General features: G+C 42.6%; 1 protein-coding gene across 1 annotated transcript in view; it reads right to left on the bottom strand.

Moving 5' to 3' along the window:
• Window positions 1-592: 592 nt before the first annotated feature.
• Window positions 593-16,643, bottom strand: part of SAMD5 (sterile alpha motif domain containing 5) — a 400,358-nt gene continuing 384,307 nt past the window's right edge. Inside the window, exon 2 of the mRNA XM_084777518.1 lies at window positions 593-708. Coding sequence (XP_084633644.1) covers window positions 622-708 — 87 coding nt within the window. The 3' untranslated portion in view covers window positions 593-621. The remainder of the gene's footprint in view (window positions 709-16,643) is intronic.

The raw sequence follows: 16,643 nt of genomic DNA, 5'->3' as shown, positions 1-16,643 counted from the left end.
CTAGAAAGATGCCAATTTCTGTCATTAACTTTTGGGAACGAAATCCATAACACAGTGCATATGCGATTATAACCAGAGAGGCAGGAGTGTGCCAGATTGGGTAACTGAATAGAAATGTTGTAATACGGTAGAACTCAATGATCCCGGGTGGTCCCTCTAGACCCCCAAAACTGTACAGATAAAGTCATTGTGTGTGGAAGGATGTGACCCAAGGATAGAGAAAGCGTGAGAAGAACACAGCTACGATATGAACAGCGTGGCTCACATAAGTAGCAACATCTTAAACAAAATACCTCCCTTTGGAGTTTTAGGGTTTTATAACAATCAGAATGAGACACATTTAGAAAAGCCCAATGACAGTGGAAAGAAGTTACAAATGAAAGGAAAATCCACATAAAAAGAATGCCTGAAAGGCAAATTTCGCCAACACATAATCAGCCACTGAGGCTCCTTCTAGAAATAAGAACAAAGTGAGAGACAACTCCAAAGAATGACTCCCGCCCCCCCCCCCCCACACAGATCCCTCTAAAATAGATTTAACACACACCAGCATTCCCAGTAAAATGCAACTTAGGTTTTCTACTTTGTCGTTGGTTCTCACGGGCACTTCTCATGTAGCATTCAAGGAACACCAGGTCCCACAACAAAGCGAACACTTACCAGACAGATCAATACTCCCCGGAGCAACGAAGAAGAAATACCACTTACCTAGGAAAAGAAGAGAAAAATGCAGAGATTAAGGTTCTGTAGCTTAAAGGCAATTGTAGCACTTCCCAGATTACCTGAGTCCCTGGACCGCTGGTATTTTCCTAGTGAGCATCATTAAGGTTTAAGGAAAGAAAGAAAATGAAGATTTAATTTATTTGTGCATGAAGGGAAGTTGGTAAGGAGTGAGGAAGTCTGCTATTGATGTATTATCATGAAACCCTTTGTGAGTTAATTTCACTCTAAATCATGGGGACACATGACCACAGGTGGGCTAAAGGAGTGTGTGTGTGTGTGTGTGTGTGTGTGTAACCGAAATCAGAAAGGAATGTAAATATGCTTTAGTTGTCATAGTCAGAGAGTCAAGGCCCAGAAAGATCTTTACAATGAATCTCTGTCCAATTATTGAAGATTCTGCTTCACTAAACATGAGTTCCCCATTGCCCACATGCATTAAGTGGCCAAATACCTCACAGAGTCCAATTCCAAGTTTTTGACATGAGCCAGGGTGGCAGGATAAATTTTATGGCAGAAATATGAAAATACACACAAAGATGAGAGACTTGGGGGAGGGGACATTGAAACGATTCCCAGGTCATGCATGCTACAAGTACAGGAGGCTGAGATTCACCTGATCATTGGAGGCCAATTTTACCTCTGGAGTAATTGTATTAAAATATGGTAGAAAGGGGGATAGAAAGGCAAGTAAGGGTTGTGTTCATGAATTCTTTCTGCTGTCTTGGAAGTGACATGGCCACACAAGGACAAAAGTATAAAAAAGGGCTAGGACAAGAGTTGTGGCTGCTTACTTTTCTTACCACCACCTATTGTGCCTATTATGGGACAGATTCTCCGAAATCGAAGTCTTATGTACTTAGAGGGACATGAAAGGTTGTTATGTGTTCTATCACTGACAGCCACTCAGAGAATGTGGAAGATGGGACCTATGTGCCTGCTCACCTCACTTGGCCAATACTACTCAGGTGTTATTTCATATCAACAATGTCTAACCCCCATCAACTCCTCTCTCACGCAGCCACTTAGCATGACTCTTTAGGGAGTTTCATTATTTGATCATGACCTTCTACCACATCCCGGACATCATCAGTTCTTGGATAAGTGATATTTTGTCTGTTACTTGGTCCTATTTAATCCCTTTAAATAAATTTCAGATGAGTTTATGGAACGCATTTATGTGCCAGTAAGTAATCTTTGGAGGTTAAAAGTCTGAAGCAATAGGGAGGGTTGTTCAATATAATTTAGTTCCTGTATATATGAGTCTTTCAGGGAAAACTCAGTGGGATCACAAAGGCAGATATGGGAACCACAGGTCTATAAGCTAAGTATAACACAGTCATAAGAAGCCAAGAAAAACCATAAAACAGACTTGTCTTGCTTTGAGTTTCTATTACTGCAACAAAACACCATGACCAAGGTAACTGGGTGGGGGAAGGGTTTGTTTAGCACTGTTCAGCACTGAAGGAAGTCAGGACAGGAGGTTAAACAGGGCAAGAACCTGGAGTCAGGAGCTGATGCAGAAGCCACAAGGCATGCTGTTGACTGGCTCACAACCCATGGCTTACTCAGCCTGCTTTCTTATAGAACACAAGAATCAGCCCATTGATTATAATTCCCACCATGAGTAGGCCCTACTCCATCAATCACTAATTTTAAAAATGCCCTACAGGCTTGTATACGACCTGATCTTATGGAGGCAATTTTTTTTCAATTAAAGTTCCCTCCTTTCTGATAACTCTAGCTTGTATCAAGTTGACATAAAACTATCCAGAACATTTCAGATGAGTGTTCAGAAGGAACTAATCCTGCCAAGACCTTTCTTTTGTACTTCTAGCCTCATGAATTGCAAGCCAATCAACTTCTGTTGTTTACACAACTTTGTGGTACTTTCCTGGAGCAACTTTAGGAAATGGGCATGCATTTGTTAAAAAAAAAAAAAAAAAAGGGAAAAAATCCCGGAAATCACTGTGAGACTAATCAGTAGTTTCTACAGGTGTGAATTTGTATTAGTTTGGGTATTCTGCTGAGAGTGAAGCTAAGACAGGAAGAAATATGCAAAGGTTTTCTTAAGAGAGATGCTTGCCAGAGGCTTTAGTGAGGAAATACAGATGGACAGGGAGAATGGTAGATATCTGTGTAGAAGTTGCCAGCACTTCTGAGAGGTGGAAAGTCCACTGGAGAGTCCTTAGCCTCTCCCCAGAAGAAGCATCCTTGCCTCTGCACTCAGCCAATAAACAGGCAGGGCCAGGCTTGGACCATGACCCCTAAGGCAGCCCCAATACTCTTATCTCATTGATGGCTTCCAAAGAAACAGAAGACCAGGGTTAGATTAGTAGGGCCAAGTGGATGAAGCAGAATGAGATGAGACTGAATTGACAGAAGCAGAAGTTTTAGGCTCTATTGAACATTTAGAGTGTCCTAATGGAGGGCCGGGAGTCTTTATAGGTAAGAGGATGGAGATGGAGATTTTCCAGTCCTTTGACACAAAAGTCTTAGTCACAGGAGATCATGACAAGTCGGAGTACAACTAGAGACAAGGAAAAACCCTCCCAAAAGCCACACGCATGATACTATTGAGAGGGTAAAGAGGGGAGCAGAAAGAGACCCCAAAACAATGCAGAAGGGCATGGTGGAGGCCAGCTGAGGTGGGGCTGCCAGAGATCCCAGTGAGGAGCTGTGTGGGCTGGGGAAGGACTACAGTGCAACCACAGAAGCTAAGTGCTGAGGAAGCAGTGAGTTTTTTCCATTAGGGGCACTTAGTCAAGGTGGCTGAGTGGAATCCTGGTCCTAGGGACAGAGAGATTAGGGTCAGGACCAGCAAGCGCAGGCTCTCTTGTTCTTTCTTTCTCATGATGATGAGGACAGAGACAGGATGTAAAAGGGGGGAGGGGTTCAAACTATTCTGAGGAACACCATTGGCTTTGAAGATGAAAACTGAAATTTACTAGCAGATAAAATAACATTATAGCTACTAATATGTTCTTCTCTCCTCTTCTCTCCTATCTACAAAATGTTAAGGTTTCTGTTCTGGGATTTATATTCCCAACATGAAGAATAGAAAGATAGATCCGTGGGATGTAAGCATCTGTATACTTTGAAGTTACGTTATTTCCACTTACCATGCCTTCCCCTTTCACCAGACAAGAGAATCGATCTCCAACTGACTGTAATCAGGAGGTGGGAGCCGTCTGGTATGCCCTCATTCTTCGGTCTAATTGGGAATTCTCCTAGCAAGCCTGTTAGTTAGTATGCCATGGTTACCAGCCTATGGCTGTAGCTGCAGATTTTCCACAGGGAGCTTTTAGCCAACAGCTAACAGATCAATGCCTGTGTTTTGTAGGAGACGAGGTGTTCCCATAACCACCACCACATTGACCTCTTCATTGCTTACATCTGGGGAACTTCCCTCCATTCCCAACCCTCTGCCTACCCTCTCCTGGATCACGGAAACATTACTAAGAAGTTATGCAAAACATATAGTCACAGAGGCATCCCGATGGCTAAAGAGCAAGTCAAATAGGTCATGTGACTGTGCTATGTTTACAGTTGCTTTTATTTTATATTTTCTTGGGGACCTAATAGTGCTCAGATGAGGCTCAGGAAAAGAGTGCTTCCCTTCAAATCAGAAGCTCCTGAATCTCGAGTTTGAGGCAATTTTGTTTTGGTTTTCATTACCTCACCTTGTCAGTAAATACCACGTATCAGTAAATGTCCCCATTAAGAAAACTACACACATGTGCATGTGTCCATGTGCACACATACAACCCATTGATGTGAGCTTGTGATATGTTATGTTGCATTCCCAGATATCATGTTTATGTCAGTTAATATATTTCAGAAATATTTTATGTTAATTTTGTGGGGGTTTTTTTTGTAGTGAAATAACATTGTCACTAATCTGCTTTGTATTGCAAACTAAACCAAGTGAATCACATCAGGTACCAAGATAAAACCAAATAGACTGTTTTGAAATAGGCATGTGGTTAATGTCCCTGTGTTTTTGTTCACAAATGCTAATTTTGTATGAAAGGGATGGATAGACCGCACCTCAAATGACTCTATTTCAGTATGAGTTATTACAGTGCTTGTGTGGTGAGCTGAAATCGAAGCTGACAAAGGCTGCCATGCTATTAACTCAGGACTTATTGTTACACGTATATGCATGTTTGGAATTCCAGTGCCAGCAAGGGTTCCGGCTACCCAGAGCCAAGCCCTCCAGAGGGGAAATCTGCCAGAGCCCTTTTAACCACATGCCTGTAGGAATTTGTGCACTTAATTAAATGCACAGACCAAGCAAGCAGCAGAGGCAGTGTTTATTCACACACATGTCACGGTATCAGCAGATGGCATTGCATTAGGGATGGAAACTCCCTCATGGCATGCTACACACCCTGCAGAATGCACTGAACACTGGTAGCTATCACCTCTAATATGTTTTTTTATATGAAGAGGGAAATAACATACATAAGTGGAAGGAAAATCTTGTATGATGTTTCTGTCACTAAATTTAAAATACAAGCAAACAAACAAACAAACAGCCCAAAGGGTACAACAATTGACATAACAAGGCCTCCAAACACATTTTGGCAAAATGTTAGTGATCATACACCACCTCTTGGGCCCAAGATGAGGTATCATATACAATATGTAATATTTGGTGATTTCTCAGGACACGTCCTGGAAGGATAATGGTTCCAAGGATTTTCTTAAGATCAAAGTTGCTTTGGAACAGAACAATGCAGTGTACTGATGCAGTGCTATGTAGCCACATTTACACTTACAATGAGAACAAGCAGAGAGACACGTAACAGGTCAGCCGTGGCGAACAAACTTGAGGAAGCTCAGCATCTGCCACTCATACGCGTGAGTGTGACTTCCTTCAAACCCATTGAACATGGAAGGCGTATCACTCTCTCAGTTAGATAATATAAAGGCTACCTCATGCCTGTGTACTTTATGTATGTGTGTGCTTCTGCATGCATTGATGTGTGCACATGTGTGCTGCTGACTTTGAAGATATAACCTGTCATGAATCATAGGTCTGCAAAGCAAGGTCCCTAGATAGGACTTGACTGAAAACCAGTTGCCAGAAAGACCACACCTCTATTAAAGAATTATAATTCACTCTACCTTCCTTTCCATGTTCCATGTCAACTTGCATGAGGGGAAGAGGAACAGAGGAATTGGTCAAACACCAGTGACTAATAATTAAATCTATCCTGCCTTTATAATGAAATATTCAATAGCCTCCTAAATAGGGGGGCAAGTCTTCAGAATTGGTTCACCTATCCAGGTGGTGGGAATAGGCAAGTTAGAGAAGGTAAGGGAACTCTTTAATCTTTGCACCATGCCTTGACTTCTGCATCTCTTCCATTAGCTGCTCTTGGGTGAGAATATTTACAGTAAACTGTTGATAGTAATCAAAGTGTTTCCCTGAGCTCTGTAAGCCGTTTGAGCAATTGAGAATCCATGGGTGTCCTGGATTTTGCAAGAGAGTCAGACAGATGTGTGGGTACCCCAGTACTCAATTCCTAGGGTTGGCATCTGCCGAGGGGGGTAGGCTTGTGAAGTGTATGTCTTAACCTGGGAAAATAGTTTCATAATTTAATTGAATTATTGCACAACTAACCAGTTGATAGCCAGAGAGTTGTGGAATTCATTGTCACGAAAAAAAGTCACACATATGTTGGTGCTAGAATACTGAGAGAAAAATAGTTTATGTCAGATTGAATGCTTCTCCTCCTCTGACTCCAGGTCCTATCTACTCATTTGAAGCAACCCACTCTGACGTACTAGCAATTTCACTTTCTCACCTCTAAAAAATAAGGAAGAGGTTTTGAATCACCATCTGGTATCTGGATGGCCAACGACCATCTGTTTTTTAATAAGTTCATTGCCACAAAATAGATATTTGACAGATATTTGTTGAGTGACTGAAAAGAATTATTTTGTCCTCTGACATTTTCTTTAATAATACCAGCAATCAAAGTTCTTTAATGGAGGGGTTAATGACAAATGCTTCTTTCATGGTCTTCAAACAAGCAGGGTGGATAAACCAAGCGACCACAGCTTTGCTGAGCATAGATTAGTGAGGAGTGGGACTCATCTCCTCCCATCGCATGCTCACTAATGTAGATTAATCTCCCACTTTAAGCCAGTATTTCCTAGAATGGAACACAAGGTGTAGGTTCATTGACGACTCAATCACCTCTTGAATTACAAAGAATTTTCACTCTGCTTGGAGCTCTACTATTATTCATAAATGACTCAAATTAACCAGCCATGAATTTTCCCATGGAAAAAGTCCCAACTGTTATAAAGTGTTTCAGAGAGCTGGAAGCACTATTCCCTAGGAGTACTGTGTGTGTTTAAGCATACATATACTAATTTTAAGTTTTCATTAAAAAAAGATTTATTTATTATTATGTATACAGTGCTCTGCCTGCATGTGCAGCTTCAGGTCAGAAGAGGGCATCAGATCACATAATAGATGGGTGTGAGACACCATGTGGTTGCTGGGAATTGAACTTGGGACCTCTGGAAGAGCAGTCAGTGCCCTTAACCTCTGAGCCATCTCTCCAACACTAAGTTTTCATTTTTTTAAACCAAGCACCTGAAGAAAGACCTAGGCATAGATGTCCTCTGAAAGATTTAATCCAGCAGGGGATGAAAACAGATGTTAAGACTCACAGCCAAACTCTGGGAAGAGCACCGAGAGTTCTATGGAAGAGTGTGGGGACAGAAGGACACAGAGAGGACAGGAGCTATAGAAGGAGGCCATCAAAGCCAACAAATCTGGACCGAGGGGGGCCTGCAAAACTGATGTACCAACCAAGGACACTGCATGCAGAGAGCCTAGACCTCTTGTTCAGATGTAGCCTACAGACAGCTCATTCTCCATGTGGATCCCCCAGTAAGGGGAGCAGGGACCATCTTTGACATGGACTTTGGTTTCTGTGATTTGATCACTTCCCCTTGGTGGGGTGGTCTTGCGGGGACGTAGAGGAAGAGGATGCAGGCTATCCTAATGAGACCTGATAGGCTGGGATCAGATGGTAGGGGAGGAAGTCTCCCCCTGTCAGAGGACTAGGGGAGGGGAAGGGGGAAAAGGGAGGGAGGGAGAGAGGGAACAGGAGGATACAAGCAAGGGAGTAATAATTGGGATGAAATATGAATAAATTGTAAAAATTTAATTTAAAAACAGGAGGACAGTATTAACCCTTAAATCTTTCTATAGACTTTTGGTCCATGAACTCAGAATGGTTTAGCCCTCTAGTTATTAATAATATCACTTGATGATTTCCTGAAAATAATCCTATGATCACTCTAACTTCAGTTAGAATAATTCCACTGAGGTATATAGTTCATTATTATCCTCAGTCCAGCTGCATTATTGGGAAGTGACGGTCCATGTTTCCTGCTCTCAGGTCTAAGGAAAGTGCTCGGTAGTGAGCGAACAGTCTTCTTCAAAAAAGCTAATTCTGGAAACCAGCAGATAGCCCTGCTTTGAGACTGGTCACATTTCAGTGTTATAGATCATGCACCCCTGCTTGTTAAGGGACTTGAGTTTCTTTCTATCTTTTTAAAATTAATTAATTAATTTATTCACTTTACATCACAATTTTAGCCCCTTCCCTCCCCTCTTCCTGGTCCCACTCTCCCAGCCTCTTCCCCCCCCCCCCAATTTCCCTTCACCTAACCCTCAGAAAAAGAAGGCCTCCCCTCCCCCAACCCACCCCAGCACATCAAGTCTCATCAGGACTGAACACATCCTCTTCCTCTGTGGCCTGGCAAGAGGCAATTGAAAAGCAGGAAACAGAACCCTTGTTAGAAACAGCACCTGCCTCCCTTACTAGTGGACCCACATGAAGACCAAGCTACCATCAGGTATATATGTATAGAGGGCCTAGGTCCAGTCCTTGTACGGTTCTTGGTTGGTTCCTCAGTCTCTACAAACACGCCTGGGCCCAGGTTAGTTGGCTCTGTTGCTCTTCTTGTGGAGTTCCTGTCCCCTCCATGTCTTTCTATTCTTCCCCCTACTCTTCCACAAGGCTCCCTGCCCTCCATCCAATGTTTGGCTGTGAATCTCAGCATCTGTTTCGATCCACTGCTGAGAGGGTGGAGCCTCTCAGAGGACAGCTATGTTAGGCTCCCATCTGATCTGCAAGCATAGCAGAGTGTTGTTAATAGTGTCAGGGTTTTGACTCTCTTCTTTGTATCCTGATAATTCCTAGACTTTATCCCCCTCTCCCTACCAACAAGGGTCATTTCCTTAAAAATGGCTGGTTGAATTTCAAAAACAACAGGAAACTAGGGGATTATTTGAAGATCTTCATGTTATTGTCAGAAAAAAAAACCTTATTCCTTATCTAATCGTGTTTAGATGACATGACGAACACAGAGCTGAGTTGGTGGCATTATGGCGGTTGGCCATAGAGAACCCAGGAACATAACGGTGGCAGCTCTATATTCCTGTCTTCATGTATGTCTATGGAAAGCTGGGCTTGCTTTTGTCAGTTTTGTCTGTCTGTGCCTTCCCGTCTTCTTCCTCCAACACACTCGCACAGGCTCTGGCGACGCTTGTGACATCTATGTGAAGACGTGAATTCTGAGATCATGGAAACTGTAACAAGGGGAGAAAGAGCTGACCCAAGGTCTCCGAAATATATTTACCTAAGTGAAAAATGTCTCTCAAGCTTATTTTGGCAGAGAATCCGGTAGTGATGAATAGAAGGCGAGGGATAAACTAGAGAGCAATGAATTGCTTTTTGACCCTGGAAGTCTTCTCTTTCTGCTTGTGATAAAGCTGCTATAAAAAAAAGTCTTCTCATTTTGACTTTTATCATAGAGGTCATGATCGGACCAGGGAGGCTAATGGACTACGAAGAGTAAGATGGCCTAAGAGCCTTTCGAACTCTGCCTTGTGCTCCTCTCTCTAATCATGGCTGTTCTCCTCCTGCGTTGAGAAATCTCTAGTGTGTGTGAATTTACTCTGTCTTGTACCTTCTCCCAGTGTCAGTAGGCCCCGTCTTAAGTGCCTGATCTGACAAGGATGATGGCTAGTAAGTTACGCAGTGATGCAGGACCTTCCTAGTGGATGAGGCTACCAAAGTGCTTTCAAATTTGAATCTTGCTAAGTCAGTGGCTTTTACTCTTTACCCTTTCTATGTTTTCTGGTTGAGGGAATATTGCTCACATAACCAGACTCCAGGATGTAGAAACCTGTGTATCATCTGGAATGTGTCTTGCCAGTTTGCTCTACCCTGGTTGACAAAGGATGGCAAATTGTACAAGGTTGTCCAGCCAGCAGGGTGGTCTGTTCTAGAATAGTGTATTTGAGCTGCTAATCTGACATTTCTTTCCTTTAAGACATATAAGAGGATTTTTTTTATACCCATCAATATTTTCTTAAGAAATCTTTTTCATGAGGATGCTTAGATAGATTTTGTATGTTGTTAGGCACGAGCCACTTCTCCTATGACAACCTTACCTACGCCAGCTTAGCTCTTCCCTCTCTACTTCTGTTTCACAGTAGTAGGAAGAGCTATAGTGTTTGAGGTCAAGCTCCTATTAGTTACTGGTAGAACAGTAACTAGAGGGTGAGGAGAAGGCTCAGTTATTAAAGTGCAGCCTGTATCTATAATGCCATCACTTGGAGAAAGAGACAGAATATCCTTATGGCTTATTGGTTAGTCAGTTGAGCCAAATAGGCAAGATCTAGGTTTGGTGGGTGACCTGGTCTCAAAACATGAGGTGGAGAGAAATTGAGGAAGACACCTGACATGAACACATATACACCCATTCCCACACCTATTCATATACATAAAAATACAGACACACAACAGTAATCCATGAAGATTGGCCTGTGTCTTGGGTAATCATGCTATAGGATACCCTCACAAAGGAGTGATTTGGCATCTACACTATGCTCATTTTATAAAGGAATTGATGTCAGACCCGATTTCTCAGACTGCAGACATATAATGCTCAAATATGTAAATTTGTTTGCAGAGAAGGGGGTCTTCTTGTATGGATGGAAAATAAGATTAAGAAGAGCCTTTCTTTGAATCATATTCATAAAAAACCTTTATATTGATTCTTTATGAATTTTACCTCAGGTACCCCGATCTCATTCATCTCCTGGTCCTTCCATATCAACCCTCTTCCCTTGCCCCCTTCACATCAAGAAAACAAAAAATAAAAATAAGAACAACTAAAAAAGAGAAAACCATCTCACTGTTAAAGCTGCAGTATGTCATGGTGTGTCACACGGTACACCCTTTGCCCAAACAGCTTTACTTGCAAATGTTCATTGCAATGAGTCATTGGCCTAGTTCAAGGACTCTGGCTACTGTTACTAAATCCATACTGAGACTCTTCCCAGACATACTGCAGCTTTGATTCTGCAGGACTGACCCCTTCGTGCATTCCACCAATTTATTGAGGACCCCATCTATGATGTTGGGGAGGGCCAACATATGGCCCTGAATCTGAGCCTGGGTTGTGCTTGTGTTGTTGAACCCTCCATCTCTCCTTTTTCTGCACCACCAGGGCCAGCTATCTTGTTTTGCCTAGGCGAGGGGCAGGGACAGCTCTCCTGCTTGTGGTAGCCAGTAAGAGGCAGGACTGGCTTTCTTGTGCTCACACCATTAGTGTCAGCTTTTTTTGCACCCATGACACCAGGACCAGATCTCCCATACTTCCCAGGCGAGGGGCAGGGCTGGCTGAGTGCTGCAACTGCTGAGGTGCTAGGCTATCTCTGCACAGCCCTGGGACATCAGGATGGCTCCAGATGGCAGCACAGACCAGTGATGTCCACATGGCCTTCCTGATAATATGGGCCACAGACATCAAAACAGACCTCTGCTGCTGAAGGGCCACAGACCGATACATAGCCCTTAGTGGCAGGCTAGGCCATGACCTCTCCATGGCCTCATATGTCAGCACAGCCTACGCACATCAGTCTGATCCTTACCACCCTCTGGTCTCCAGTCCTGCCACTCTTCACAGTGCACACACCACTCCCCTCTGCTTCTCTCCCACTTCTATACCACATATGTGATTATCTGAGTGACACCTCTGGGTGTTTTTAGCATAGGCACCCACCTCATATTCACTTTTTAGTTTTTCCTTCCCCCAGGATTCATTAACTGTCAGTGATCCTCAGGGTGGAGTAAAAGTGCCTACTCTCATCCCCATCTGTAACGGAATATTGAAGGGCCTAATTTTGTCTACGTTTTATGCAAGTTCCACAGCTACTTTAATTTGGGCGTGTCAAGGCCAGGAGAACATTTTACAACACTCCTCACCATGACCCAGCTCTCATATTCTGACCCTTCTCTTATTAGATGTAATTTGCTGTTATCTTGATAGATGAAAACCTAACATAGTGGTTTGATTGTAGTCCTGTAAAAAAATAGGTACAAGTCTGAACCTCCAGTGCCTTAAAACAACCAAGACTTGGCTTATAAGCAGGGCTTTGGGACATTTTCTTAATTAGTGATTGATGTGGGAAGGCCTGACCCATTTTGGGTGGTGTCACCCCTTGGCAGGAGGTCCTAGGGAATATGAGAAAGTAGGCTGAGCAAGCCAGTAAGCAATACTTCCCCATGGTCTCTGCATCAGCTCCTGCTTTCAGGTTCATGTCTGCAGATTCCTGTTCTGACTTCCTTGGATGATGGACTGCAAAGTGTAAGCTGAAATAAAATCTTTCTTCTTAAAGTTGCTTTTGATCACGGCATTTTATCACAGCAATAGAAACCCTAACTAAAGAAATGGATCTCACAGAAGTAATTAAGGATGTTAGGGTGAGACCATCCTAGACTTAGGTGGAGTGGATCCTAAGCCCAATGGTTTATCTTTATAAGAGGAAGACAGTGGGACCTGAAACACAGAGTCAGAAAAAAGAAATAAAGCGAGGTGAATATGGAAGTTGAATCTGGAGAGGTTTGACCACAACCCAGTGCTGCCAAGGATACATGGAGCGCCAAAAAGATTGGAGAAAGCCTGGTGTAGATAATCTCTGGAATTCCTTATAGGAACCCACATTACTTACATCTTAATTTTTCACTGTGAAAGAAATAGCTTTCATGGTGTTGGGCCAAGATATCTGTGGTGATCAGCCACAGGAAACCAAGACAACCCAAGGCCATTTGACGTCTCCATTCCTGCGAGTTCAGCTCCATGTTGCCTGTCAGTGATGCTGAAGAAGCTCTGACTTCAGCTGTCAATAAATGTTTACTGAGGTCGGGTTACTTATGGCCTGACCATCCCATATCCCATTTTTTTATGGTTGAGGCCAAACCAATCTAAAACCATGTGTCTATCACTCCTACCTGGGGTTCTTAGGAGCTAAAACCTAGTGTGGTTTTCGGCAGGTCATCTCTGTGCCTGATCTGGATGCCCTTCTCTGTTCATCAGCCTACTGTTGGGTCTCCTGTTCATGTCTCTCTGCTTCGTGGGTTCTTCCAGCCATGGCTGGTCTGGTCTAATTTTATTGGGAAACCAGAGACTATCATGACTTAGACCCTAACTTTAACAACTTGAGCTATAAGAGAGTTAAGAGAGACCTAAGGACAGATGAGAAACCAGTACCTCTTGGCCCTAGTAAACAAATACTCTATGTTTGAAGGCAGGTAAGAATGTTTCTGTGCACAACCAGAAGAAGGGAAGCCTTGGGTCCCTGATCTTCAGCTTGGCCTTTGTTCCTATAACCACCAGAGCCTGCTTTTCAGTGCTGACCAGCACAAAATGATCCAAGACTTCTCTATGCCTTCCCTGAGGTCACATACAGTTTCCAGGTGTTCAGATTCTTTCTCAAGGAATCACCTATAATACAGGGATGTGCATTTCCCTGCCTCCCAAACAAGCTTATCAGGCTAATACTCAAGAGCATCATCAGACAGATTTTGACCAAAGCCACTCACCTGAGGGGAATGGGTTATTTCATATTACAAATACTTTGGTCTTGTGGAGATAAAAAATTTGAATTTAATTTTCTTTAAGATATGTATCTCTCTCTCTTTCTTTCTCTCTCTCTCTCTCTCTCTCTCTCTCTCTCTCTCTCTCTCTCTCTCTCTCTCTATCTAATCAATATGCTTGCATGAGTGTAGATTCCCATGAGGCTAAAGTTATAGAATTAGAGTTATAGACAGTTGTGATCGGCCCAAACATGGGTGTGGAGAACTGAACTGGCATGCTCAACGAGAGCATTATGTGCTCTTGACCTCTGAGCCGTCTCTCTAGCTCCTGAGATCCAATACTTGATTCAAGAAATATCTGCATAAAATTTCCTTTGGAAACAATATAAACCCCTGAACACCTACAGAGGAAAATAGACCATGTTCAGATTGAGGCCCACCATGGTTGGTTTACCGAGGAAGAGATTGCTGTGAATGGCTATTTATATTTTTCTCTCAGTCTGTCTCTTTACTCTTTTGTTTCCTATCACATCATGTTCAGATGACAGACAGACTATATAGAATGAGGTTGTTTATTTGTTTATTGCCTGTTTCTTCCAGGTCTAACAGCAATTCATGAAAGCCAAGAGTTTTGTTTGCTTTGTTAATTCTCTTAGTGCCATACTCAGATCAGTGGAACACAGCAACATAAAAATATCCATTAAAACAATGATGTGGATGAGAGGCTCTTGCTGTCTATCATAGGGTAGGCTTGCTTTGTAGGAGTCAAGGAACCTGGGAGATGCATCAGGTTGTACTAAAGACCACAGTACACTCATACTGTCTGCTTGCTGCTTTTGCCTTATTCTTACACAGTTCAGGCTTCACCATGCCTAGGGAATGGTACCACCCACAGTGTGCTGGGTCTTCTCATATTAATGAATAGTTAAAACAGTTTCCCACAAACATTTCTACAGTCATTTCTTCAATTAAGGGTCTCTTCTTAGATGATTCTAGGTTGTTGAAAGTTGACAGAGACAGAATATAATTGCATTCTACAAAGAGTTCAGTGTTTGCACAGCTATATATATTTTTTAATTCAGCTAATATTTATCACTGTTCTTGTTGTTACTAGAATAGCTTCTGTCCTAGTGTCTTTTCCTAGTGATATTGTTACACAATGTCCTTACAGAAGGAACATAAGGAGAGAGGGTTTATTTTGGCTTGCAGTTCCAGAGGAATATAATTCATCATGGGGGGGGGGGATATGGCAGTGGGCAGGGAAGGTGTGGCATCAGGTCAGGAGCCTGGCTGGTCACATTGCACTCACACTCAGGAAGTTGAGCATGCACAGAAAAGGGGACCAACCCATAAAGCCTCAGGGCCCCTAACCAGTGATCACTTCCTCTAGGTAGGCTCCACCTCTTAAAACTTCAGCAATCTTCCAAAACAGCACCACCAGCTGGGCAGCAAAGGTTCTAACACACATCTATGGGGGACATTTCACACCACAGCGAACTCATTCCTTATCAGTGCGGATAGCAAAGCTTTACATCAAAATGTTCTTTTTCCTCTTCTCTCTTCATCATCTTTAATATTCTATGCTTATAATCCAAGAGTGAATGTGTTTTTCGCCACACTCAGAGTAGGTGAAGGCACCATACACCCTGCCTCATCACAGGGTGCATTTTATGGGGAAGAAGTAAATCAGAGGCATATATTAGGTGGTGCCCAGGGGGCACACCCATAGCAATGACCTTTAAAGGGCAATATTAAGTACCATGACCGAAAAACCAGCAAGTGAATGATCTATGAAAGGTCATTTGCAACCAGACAATATTTTCTATTTTGGCACATAACCTGGCACCTTTTGACACATTTCTCATTCTTTGGGGTGATATGATTTCTGAAACACAGACCTTTGTTATATAATGAATATTCTCAATTTGAGCTCATGGTAGAACTGATGTCCTTAAGGAGGAGCTCTTGTAATTTCTGTTGCTTTTAATACTGGGTCTAACATTTGCATAAAGTAACATTTGCATTACTCTGGATTATCCTGATGTGCCATGGAAGTTTATGTTGTGTAGATTACAAAGGGCCTGTGTATACTCTAGGGAGGACTAGCCATAGAGAAAATAGTCATGTGCCTGATACCACCCAGCAAGGAAGGGCATCTCAGCTCAGGTCCCCTCACCTGCTGCAATCTCCATCCTAAGTCTTAAAGAGCATGGGGCATGACATTCCTTAGTTAGGAGTCTTTCTATAGTCACACAGCAATTGCATATCCTCTGATTCACCCCCATAAATTCCAAAGACCTGCAGCTTTGTTCTTCTTACGCATCATTCTTCTCTCACACCATAGCCACGTCTGTGTTGGGAGGCCACTATCACTCTCGCCTCTCAATCTCACCTGACTCTGTTTTCATGGTCTCCACTCTATCTTTGTGACCATGGTTTGTCAAATCTGTCATCTAAGGTGACCATTGGTATTTCTCATTCTTCTATGTGGGATGCGATTTGGTCTACATTGTCCCAAAGGAGAATGAGATCTGAAGCAAATGTCAGCTGTTACATGGCTTTGTGCCTGGTTAAAGACACCGGCTTCCACAGAAGAGCTGATTCCTCTTGTCCAGGTTTGAGTCTTTCATCTTTTGCCTCATTGGAAATGTGTCTACTCTTGTTATAATGTTATATCTATATCTATTCTATATCTATAGCTATACTATATTTATATCTATATCAACTATCTCTCTATTATCTATCAATCTATTATCTATCTATCTATCTATCTATCTATCTATCTATCGATCTATCTATCTATCTAACATCTATTTCATTGATTTGGCAATATCACCATAATATTGTCACAGAAACCAGATGAAAACACAGCAGTCAATGGATGGTCCTTCAAAAGACAACATTGCTGCATGAACAGCCTCTGCCTGAGTGTGTACTGTGAGCACACACCAACATTTTCTGAGGCTACAAGCAGCTGTGTGGGTGTGGCCTGCATCTCTT

This window comes from Acomys minous (assembly GCF_964271855.1).
Source record: "Acomys minous genome assembly, chromosome: 3".
Lineage (NCBI taxonomy): Eukaryota > Metazoa > Chordata > Mammalia > Rodentia > Muridae > Acomys > Acomys minous.
The sequence above is the reverse complement of the archived record's forward strand: the minus strand, read 5'-3'. Positions and strand labels throughout refer to the sequence as shown.